General features: G+C 34.5%; 3 protein-coding genes across 3 annotated transcripts; 2 read left to right on the top strand and 1 right to left on the bottom strand.

Annotated features, from left to right (window-relative positions):
- The first annotated feature begins 99 nt into the window (after positions 1–99).
- zgc:101583 (uncharacterized protein LOC494104 homolog) lies at positions 100–3,987 on the top strand. The gene is made up of 6 exons (XM_067388281.1): positions 100–314; positions 774–909; positions 1,088–1,144; positions 2,618–2,708; positions 3,083–3,243; positions 3,335–3,987. Exons 2-6 carry the CDS (start codon positions 774–776, stop codon positions 3,985–3,987), a joined length of 1,098 nt encoding a protein of 365 aa, XP_067244382.1. The 5' UTR covers positions 100–314.
- Positions 3,988–5,647: 1,660 nt separating this feature from the next.
- timm8a (translocase of inner mitochondrial membrane 8 homolog A (yeast)) lies at positions 5,648–8,193 on the bottom strand. The gene is made up of 2 exons (XM_067388296.1): positions 7,985–8,193; positions 5,648–5,813 (listed from the first exon to the last, which is right to left on the bottom strand). Exons 1-2 carry the CDS (start codon positions 8,093–8,095, stop codon positions 5,652–5,654), a joined length of 273 nt encoding a protein of 90 aa, XP_067244397.1. The 5' UTR covers positions 8,096–8,193; the 3' UTR covers positions 5,648–5,651.
- Positions 8,194–8,199: 6 nt separating this feature from the next.
- uqcrq (ubiquinol-cytochrome c reductase, complex III subunit VII) lies at positions 8,200–9,690 on the top strand. The gene is made up of 3 exons (XM_067388310.1): positions 8,200–8,313; positions 9,261–9,432; positions 9,530–9,690. The coding sequence occupies exons 2-3, from the start codon at positions 9,279–9,281 to the stop codon at positions 9,622–9,624; spliced, it is 249 nt and encodes an 82-aa protein (XP_067244411.1). The 5' UTR covers positions 8,200–8,313; positions 9,261–9,278; the 3' UTR covers positions 9,625–9,690.
- Positions 9,691–10,706: the final 1,016 nt, after the last annotated feature.

Below are 10,706 nucleotides of genomic sequence, written 5' to 3'. Positions count from 1 at the left end.
TTTAAACTCTGGAAAAGAAACATTATTAAAGTTTACACACATGAAGAGTTTCAAAAGCAGAATTTTACAGTTTCAACGAATGTAACGTTAAAGTTATCGTGTATAAACCCTAGAATGTAGCATCTGTCTCAGAAGTGTTTCATATAGCTGAAGAAAATTCCCCAAAATGTCCAGACAGACTAGGCAGCAGACTGACAATGTTTGACAATAGGGAAGTTAATAAAAAATATCTGGCAACCCGAGTTACAGTCAGTTCAACAGGAAGTTTATTCACACGAGACTAAACTGCCACCGATGGAAGATACGAATACAAGGTTAGTCAGTTTAAGAATAATTTATATTTCTATAGTCTTTTAAATGTATTCTTAAAAGTTAAGTACCGTAACATGAAACGACAGTGTCTGCTAGCGTAAAATACATTAAAGCTAACCAAAATCTACCTAAATCATTCTAATAAGTAGCTTTCCCTCTTTGAAACTGCTGTAATCATGCATTTCCCGTAGTTATAAATATTTAGAGCAGATGAACAAATAATCTACAGTGATATTTCATGTTTTATTGTTTTGAAGAACTGGCTTTCTGAAAAGCAGGAGTGAGTCACATGATCTGATTCGCTTCCTATTTTATTCTGTGGCTGTGTTTTAACAACTCCTAGTGTGTTGCCTACCTAGACTTCATCTATGTAGGCAGGTTTTTAGACAGCCCTGTCGATGTAACTGAAATATCTAATAGCCAACTTCAACATCTAGTTCTTCTATTATAACTTCGTTCAGATGGATGCTGCAAACCGCTCTGACTTCTACATTGGTTTGGCACTTGCTGTAAGTTCCACTGTCTTCATCGGTTGCAGCTTTATATTGAAAAAGAAAGGCCTCTTACGACTGGCAAAAAATGGCTCTACTAGAGCAGGTGGGTGATTGGAATTTACCGAGTGACCTACCATTGCACAATACTTTATTATATAGTATTTGAATTGCATTGTTTTTTTGTTTTGTTATGTTGTTGTTTTTTAATGCTTTTGACATTATGATTGATTATTTCCTTTTTCTTGTGCTGTCTAATCCGGTCTGTTCTCTCCTTTATTCAGGTCAAGGTGGATATGCATACCTGAAAGAATGGTTGTGGTGGGCAGGGCTTATATCAAGTATGACACTTAATTTTATGTATTTATTTGTCATTAAAGGTGCTAAAGAGGATTTTTTCGTCGACTGAGAAACCAAAGACTGTTAGTGAGTTTTTGAAATGAGCGTATGCGTAAGAACAACCCCCCTCCTTCGCAGCTCATTTCAAGGGAACGCATCCCAAACTCGTGTGTTTACCACCGGCGTTCGCTGTGTCGTGTTAGTGGATTCATTATGTCGGACTCACCGCAGGTAACTCATAATCTGCAGTTGTTACTCCACGCCGCGCCTGTGGAGTGTGGAAAGTTACTGGAGCGCGCAGCTGCGCACGTCTCGCACAAGGAACGTCATGGCATCGATTGACAAGCCAGAGGGCCAATCGTCTAAACGATTGGCTGATGTTTTTAAGGCCCTACCTCGTGCACAGATGATGTATATTAATATTATTCCTTTCAGTGCACCTAATAAATAGTCTTTTATCAGTTAGTAAAGACAGTTTCAAGTAATATTGCAAAAATGTATAAAACAAAACATCCTCTTAAGCACCTTTTAATAAAGCTGAATTATAGGGATTGACCAGAATATGGACCTTAATCAGATGTGCATGTAAATTGATCAGTGTTATGTGGATTTATAGATCTTCTTAATTAACAGTGTTGGGGAAAGTTACTTTTAAAAGTAATGCATTACAATATTGTGTAACTCCCTAAAAAGTTACTTTTTATGAAAAGTAATGCATTACATTCCTTTTGCGTTACGTTTTCTCACCTAGGCTGGGTTTGCTTGTTTGTTTTTTAATAACAACAAAAAAGTTTTTTTTGGCAAATGGTAAGGCCCTTTCACACCAGAAGTGAATAAGCCTCAGGCTGAAGGAAATGCATATTTACGCCTGTGCAGAAAAGGGTGCAGCTCAATCAAATCTTTCAGCTGTGCTGCTATTCTAGATTAAAGAAAAATATACAGGAGATGGAAGTTCAACACTTTTATTTTGATTATAAAGTAATTTTTGCTTGTTAGTATGGTTGAATTGGATCATTGAGGGTCAGCAGTGAAGACATTGGTTAATAAAGTGAGATTAAATAAATAAAGTATATTTGTGTAATTAAATATATTTAATTACAGGTTTGCATAAAATTTTGAGATTGCTTTTCACTCTTCATTTTCATTTTGAGGAATACTGAATGTTTTTGTGCAATTGAGATGAGTAGATGCATGTTCACGTTTATAAAACTACAATAACCATCAAGTTCACACAGCGCGCACAGCACCTGTGCACTTTATTTCTCTCAGCATGGGGACAGGAGAGCTGTCAGTCAATAAATATGAAAAAGTAACTTGTAAATTGAAAATGTAATGCATTGTTACTTTAAAAAGTAATCTGATTACGTAACTCAAGTTACTTGTAATGCATTACCCCCAACACTGGTAATTAATCACATTAATCTGTCATTATGAACACCTTAATCACAATCTTTTGTCATGTATTTTATTTTTAGTGGGAATAGGTGAGGCAGCAAATTTTGCAGCTTACGCATTTGCACCTGCCACGTTAGTAACACCCCTGGGAGCACTGAGCGTTTTGGTCAGGTAAATTTACCTAGTAGTGTACACCACCATTCAATAGTTAACAACTTTAATTGCAGTCACAGATGGAGATGGCGTCAGTAAGATTTTCAGCAGACATTATGAAACAATTGTGTTGATTAAATTGTGTCTATTTCTTTTTTTCAGGATTCTTCAATGAATAGAAAGTTCAAAACAGCATTTTATTTTTATTTTTTTAATATATTACCAGTCTTTGTTACTTTTGATTAATTTTATTCATCCTCACTGAATAAAAGTATAAATTTCTTTAAAACATTGATTGACCCAACACTTTTGAGATTATACTGGCTGTACAGTCTCAACTGAACATTAATTCTTTGTCTAAAATGTACAACCTCTGTTTTTTTCATCATCAGTGCTGTGCTCTCATCATACTTCCTGAGTGAGCGGCTGAATATCCATGGAAAAATCGGCTGTGTGCTGTGCATCTTCGGTTCCACAGTTATGGTTCTCCATGCTCCGCAAGAAGAAGAAGTTGCTTCTTTGACAGCAATGGCAGAGAAACTCAAAGATCCAGGTAGTGTTCTACCTAATTGACAAATACACTACAGCATCCCGTGAGCTCTGTGCTGTTTTTATAATAGTCGTCTTTCTTGCATGTATCACAGGATTCATCGCTTTTGCTGTCTGCATTGTCGTGAGTAGCCTGGCCCTGATCATCTTTGTCGCGCCGCGCTATGGTCAGAAAAATGTGCTGGTGTACATCCTCATCTGCTCCGTGATTGGTTCATTATCGGTGTCCTGTGTGAAAGGCCTTGGCATTGGGATCAAACAGCTGTTCGCTGGAACAGCTGTCCTGAAAGAGCCACTGTTCTGGGCTCTGCTCATATGTCTTGTGATCTGCATAAGTATCCAGATAAGCTACCTTAATAAAGCCCTCGACATTTTCAACACCTCTATAGTTACACCTATTTATTATGTCTTCTTCACTATATCCGTCATGGCTTGTTCAGCTATCTTGTTTAAGGAGTGGCTTCGAATGTCCACCGATGGGGCTGCTGGGACTGTTAGTGGCTTTCTGACCATCATCGTTGGCATTTTTCTTCTCCATGCGTTCAAGGACATTAACTTTAGCTTAGATTCTCTACCTCTATATCTGCACCACGGACTTCAAGGCAGCACGTGGAGCCCACCGTATGTGGCTTTACCAACCGACGAGAGAATTACTGTGGACAAAAGCAATCTGAGTAAAGAAAGAAGCGCAAAGGGCTTTTTTCCTGAGAGTTTAGACAAGAGGAGCAATGGTACATTTATTACCTAGAATAATATTAGCAAAAACTGTCATTCCTCATGTGACTACTAAAATACAGATTTACTACATGCTACTGTACAAACATACATTGCAGACCATCAATACTGTGAGAGAACTTTAATTAGCATTTTTTGTTTTAGTATACAAGGTACTTGTTTTACATCTACAATATTTCTGTTTTCATCTTGCCATTTGCTTTTTTACAATTTCATACTGTTGATATTTTCAGAGTAATGATGATGTGCCCAATCACTTGCTTTCAAAACAAAAATCCTGATGTAGCAGCATAATGTTTAAATATTTGCTGTACAGTCTTATTAAATGTTACATTATTTATTTTATGTCCAAACCAGCCTTGTTTAGAATATACATATGATTTGCCAATAAATATATTTTGGAAAAAAAAAATATATATATATGTATGATTACATTCATAATCAAGCACTTTAAATTGATCAGCTTAATATTTAATGCCTCATCTGTTCAATAAAAGCATGATATTGTTTAATAAAATGTGCTTGAGTTTGATATCTGAAATACGTTTGAGTCTTGTTTATCAGTGTAATGTTAGTATTGAATTGATCAATGAGTAACATCTTTGTGCATGAAATTATCCTGACTCAAAGAAGTTTGGGGTTGGTAAGATTTTTTTTTCTGAAATATAGTCGTTTATGCTCACCAAGGCTGCATTTACAGTGTATATTTAAAAATATATAATATATTACTATTTTAAAGTACCGTTTTCTATTTTAATATTTTTTTAAATTGAATTTACTCCTGTGATGGCAAAGTTCAAAACAGTTTAGTTCAGGATAAGCATTTATTTGAAATAGAAATCTTCTGTATCGTTATAACTGTCTTTTCTGTCACTTTTGATCAATTTAATGCATCCTTACTGAATAAAAGTAATAATTTCTAAGTAAGACATTTGAAAACCTTTTACTGACCCCAAACTTTTGAATGGTAGTGTAAATGTCCTACAGTAGTGTTAGGGAACACATATCTATATATGTGAAAAAATCCGTTCTTAAGCAACAACTGAACATAAGAGGTGGTGCATTGTTTTCTATGTATATATTCTGTGTATATCTGAAGTGCCTGCTAAGCTATTTTAATAGATAGCACACCGAAACCTCTGAGAAGTCTCATTAGTATTTATTTAAGGAGCTTGAGCATTGTCTAACTTAAACTCTGCATTCTCCTGTGACATTTAACACATCATATGAATAACTGCAGAAAGCATATCGTCTTTTTATTTGAAGTTCACATTTCAACAGACACTAAATAAGCCACGAATCTTGAAACATTCCCTGTAAAACGATGAACTGTATACTTGGTATGTACTCTGACAAAAGTGAAATACAGAGCCTCCTCCTCAATTCCAGATCAGATCTGTTCAAAGGGACCTTTTCAGATGATGTTCCAAAATGTGTATTCAATTTCATACCAAAGTCTTAGAACTGGGAAATGTCAAGAACATCGATGGTAAAAAGAAGGGCTTGCTATGGGACTGTACATGCATCCATGTGATTTCAAATATATGGCCTTCAAAATAATAAAAAGAACAAAAAGAGGCACTTTTGTCTTTGAGAAATTTACTGAATCCTGTATACAGCGGTTGCCTCACAGTTCTTGTTGGCATGACAAAGCCTCAATAAGTGGCTGAAGTTCTACTAGTCTGTCATGGTCTCTGAGAATGTTCCTCTACTCCTCTGAGTTTGCTCTAGTCTGTTGAGGATAAATTGACTTGTATCGATGAATCGTTCCACACAGTTTACAAAACACACCTCTGTCCTCGAGTCGAGCTTTGGACCAGGCTTATCCATGCACTTCTCCTGCAGAGACAAACACACTATGAGCTCCAAAGAAACCCACACCTTGCGGCATTTTACAAACCACACATAATAGTTTTGAAGGGCCTGTAATCTTTTGTTCATGCATTTTGGATTGAGCTACACAGCTGGATACAATAAAGATTTACACCACATATTACATGAGATAAATTAGTATTAGTAGTGAAGTGGAAATTTTTACTTTTGTTTATACATACATCACATCTCACATGAACAGGATATACAGCTCTTTATTAGTCATGTATATAAAAATATACTAATGTTAAATTAATACATTTATTCATTCAGTAATGATGCATTAAAGGGATAGTTCACCCCAAAATTAAAATTCTGTCATCATTTACTCACCCTCAATTAGTTCTAAACCTATTTGGAAAAATAAATATTTGGAAGAATGTCAGTAACCAAACAGATCTCACCCCCTATTGACTACCAGAGTATTTATTTTTCCAACTATGGTAGTAATTGGGGGAGTGATATCTGTTTGGTTACTTACATTCTTCCAAATATCTTCCTTTGTGTTCAGCAGAACAAAGAAATTCAGGTTTGGAATTACTTCAGGTTGAGTAAATGATGACAGAATTTTTATTTTTGGGTGAACTATCCCTTTAAGACAGTAAAGACCTTTATATTGTTACAAAGAATTTCTATTTGAAATAAATGCTGTTCTTTTGAACTTTCTATTCATCAAAGATGTTTCAAAAAAATATCAGAGTTTCCACAAAAATATTAAGGAACACAACTGTTTTCAACACTGTTAATAATAAGAAAAGTTTCTTGAGTAGTAAATCAGCATATTAGAATAATTTCTGAAGGATCATGTGACACTGAAGACTGGAGTAATGGCTGCTGGAAAAAAAATATATATATATATTATATATATATATATATATATATATATATACACAGTACAGTCCAAAAGTTTGGAACCACTAAGATTTTTAATGTTTTTAAAAGAAGTTTCGTCTGTTCACCAAGGCTACATTTATCTAATTAAAAATACAGTAAAAAAAAAAAACAGTAATATTGTGAAATGTTATTACAATTTAAAATAACTGTGTACTATTTAAATATATTTGACAAAGTAATTTATTCCTGTGATGCAAAGCTGAATTTTCAGCATCGTTACTCCAGTCTTCAGTGTCACATGATCCTTCAGAAATCATTCTAATATGCTGATCTGCTGCTCAACAAACATTTATGATTATTTTCAATGTTGAAAACAGTTGTGTACTTTTTTTTTCAGGATTCCTTGATGAATAGAAAGTTCAAAAGAACAGCATTTATCTGAAATACAAAGCTTCTGTAGCATTATACACTACCGTTCAGTAAGTTTGGGGTCAGTAAGAATTTATATTTTTTTTAAAAGAAATTAAAGAAATTAATACTTTTATTCAGCAAGGATGCATTAAATCAATCAAAAGTGGCAGTAAAGACATTTATAATGTTACAAAAGAGTAGATTTCAGATAAACACTGTTCTTTTGAACTTTCTATTCATCAAAAAATCCTGAAAAAAATATTGTACACAAATATTTTGTACAATTGTACACATTAAATGTTTCTTGAGCAGCAGATCAGCATATTAGAATGATTTCTGAAGGATCATGTGACAGACACTGAAGACTGGAGTAATGATGCTGAAAACTCAGCTTTGCCATCACAGGAATAAATTACTTGAAATACATTCAAATAGAAAACAGTTATTTTAAATTGTAATAATATTTCACAATATTACTGTTTTTACTGTATTTACTGTATTTTTAATTAAATAAATGTAGCCTTGGTGAGCAGACGAAACTTCATAGTGGTTCCAAACTTTTGGACTGTACTATATATATATATATATATAACAGTTACTTTAATTAATAATCAATAATCATCTGTCACAATATTACAGTTTTTATTATATTTTTGTTCAAATGAATTCTGTGAGCTGTGATTCGTACAGAGAACCCCAAAGGGTCACAACCTCCACGACTAAAGAGGGCAGCACTTTAAATTAATTGTTTGAACGACATAATGAAACATCTTCCAAATCCACAGATCATAAACACGCCAGTGATCAGACAGTGCAGTCAGTGTCAGCCCATACATGTACAGCCTCATAAACTGGATGCCTTATGCCGCCCAACATGACAGAAACACACTCACCCAGCACACTTCTGTCATCTGATGAACTAGCTGCTGAAACCTCTGCTTTTGAGACTCGATCTCGATAAACTGCTGCAGTTGAGGGTCTGTCGTGACTCCTTGGTTATCCATTAGGGAGAAGAATATCAAACGCTCCTTAATGCTGATATCTGGCCACTGTATTCAGTGTTTCAGCGTTATGCTGACCTTCACGTGTATCGAAAGCCAGGAAGCAGTAGAGCGGACCACCAATGAGAAAGCGTGAAATTAAAAGGAAACGGATATGACTCACAGTTGCACGCGGAAGTTGTAGAATCCACAGCAGGACAAGGGTGTTAAGGAGCAGTGAGGTTGGTGTGCAGAAAATCTTTTCTTGCCATTGTGTTTTGACTTTGGTGAGGTAAAAGTAGCGATATTATTTTAGTTTAGCGATTTAATGTATGTTTGTGGAGTATAAATGTGTGTGTGTGAACAGAGACAGTGCGATCGAGATGAATGTCAAGCAAGGTCTTACATAAAGCTGCTAGCCTAGCCACGTAACGCTTATAAATGTGACTAAAATGGTCAGTGAGTTTTCTCTGCACTCCTTGTCACTTAATGCTAGTTAAGTAGCTATTTAATTCATATGATTTTACGTTACTATATTCATGCATATCATAAGCTTTGCCAGATGATGTACAAAATACGTTTGAGTCTTGTTTATCAGTGTAATGTTAGTATTGAATTGATCAATGAGTAACATCTTTGTGCATGAAATTATCCTGACTCAAAGAACGTCTTTTTGTACAATAACTAACCCCCACAGAGAATTTTATATACAATTTTATCATGTAGCATTTATATATTTTACAGCTTTATATTCCAAGCCTGATGTTGTATTATGTATGTAATGTACAGCTGTTCAAATGTACTGTTTACATTTTAATTGTAACAAATACTAATTATTACATGAGGTAATGTAAAATTTTATTTGGATTAATATTAAAGGGGGACATTTATAAACTTTATAATTAATTAATATAATTAACTAAATATTTCAAATGTATACATTATAAATATTAAAGCAAAATTTTTGAAAACATCACCCTATCAGCTAATTTAATCTCTTTATTTTTCTTTTTTTTAATATAATTTAGTAATTTATTCTTGTGATGGCATATTTTTTTACATTTACCACCTGTTAAAATGTATTTAAATTAAGTGATTCAATCATTGACAGTCAAATGTTATTGTTGTCTAGATACTGTATGCTTATTTTAAACGTTACTAAATTTAAGCTTGGTTTAATTTCTCTTAGATCAGCTTTTTTGGCACAATGGGTCGTCACTTTGGAGATCTGGCCAAGATAAGGCATGTGATCACCTACAGTATTTCCCCCTTTGAGCAGAGGGCTTTCCCAAACTACTTTTCCAAGGGAATCCCAAATGTGTGGAGACGATTCAAAGCATCTATATTCAAGATTGCTCCACGTAAGTCATTTTGGGACAAAATTAAGCAATTCACAGGCTTTTTTTTTTTTTTTTTAAGTGACTAAACATCTGTACAAACCTGCATCTCTATTTACAGCCATGGTTCTGATGTACCTGACCTACACATGGGGCAATCATGTGCATGAACAGAGCAAAAGAAAGAACCCCGCAGACTACGAGAATGACCAGTGAAATCGCCCCGCTGAAGATGTGTCCTTGTGTAACATTTTGTTTCTGTATAATTCATCAATAAAGAAAATATTTATGGGAAAAATGCATTTCTGACTTGTTGCCGCCTAATCACTTTGATTTAGTTTAGTATAGGGGAATTTTACAGACCCAAAATACCAGATATGGTGAATGAAGACCCGGAGTCTTCAAAAAAATAATAATAAATGAAATATTTATAAAGTCAATTTTATTGAAGAATAGTTTGCCGTTTCATTAGCAGAAGCCAGCTTCAAGTCTCACAAGGAGTTCATAGGCCGCTCTGCGTACATTCACATAACAGAGTCAACTAACTACGTCATTACTTCAGGTTGAATGATTCTGATTGGCTAAGAAAAATAGACATGTTTGGTAATCTTCCACACATGGACAGAAGCATATCTACTGGATTTAGGTAATGGATGTCCTTTTGGGGTCATGACATGGCGTCTGTCTGTTCTCCAGCAGAGTGCCAGTTGTCCACCAGTACAAAGGACCTGCACTTAATGCACATACACAGATACACATGATTCACATGTATGAACCTTTCTTCAAGGTTGAAGTTGATCTGAGCAGGAAACTGCCAAAATATACTGATAACATGTTCTTTTCTCTCAGTGAGCGGTACAGACCATATTCATCATTATTCTCTAGTGTTTGAAAAGGAAAATAAATGCTTTAACGTAAGTTGAAGAAGTCATTCAAATAATTTAATATTTAGACAGATAAATGTTAATTAATAACTCAAAAGATATGTATTGAAGCGTCAGTGGATTCCAGAATCCACCCCTTCATTAGTAACTTGTTTAATAAAGTACCCTGATGTCATGCATCACTTGAGATTCATCCTCTCATTTGTAATGGTCATCAGAAATATTTGACTCACAGGGGAGTCTACTGCCATTTTTTACTCCTACTGGATACCAAGGTACATTTTAAGTGAAGGCAAAGGTGAGCATGTTGTAATGTGTTTTATAGAGGTTTATTTTTCTATTGTTACTTTTTGTTTTGGTATACTAATGAGTTTTTATACATGAAAATGAAACTTTTTGTTTTTTCAGTTTCTA

Source organism: Chanodichthys erythropterus, chromosome 1 (genome assembly GCF_024489055.1).
Source record: "Chanodichthys erythropterus isolate Z2021 chromosome 1, ASM2448905v1, whole genome shotgun sequence".
NCBI lineage: Eukaryota > Metazoa > Chordata > Actinopteri > Cypriniformes > Xenocyprididae > Chanodichthys > Chanodichthys erythropterus.
This window is presented reverse-complemented; position numbering and strand designations above follow the sequence as displayed.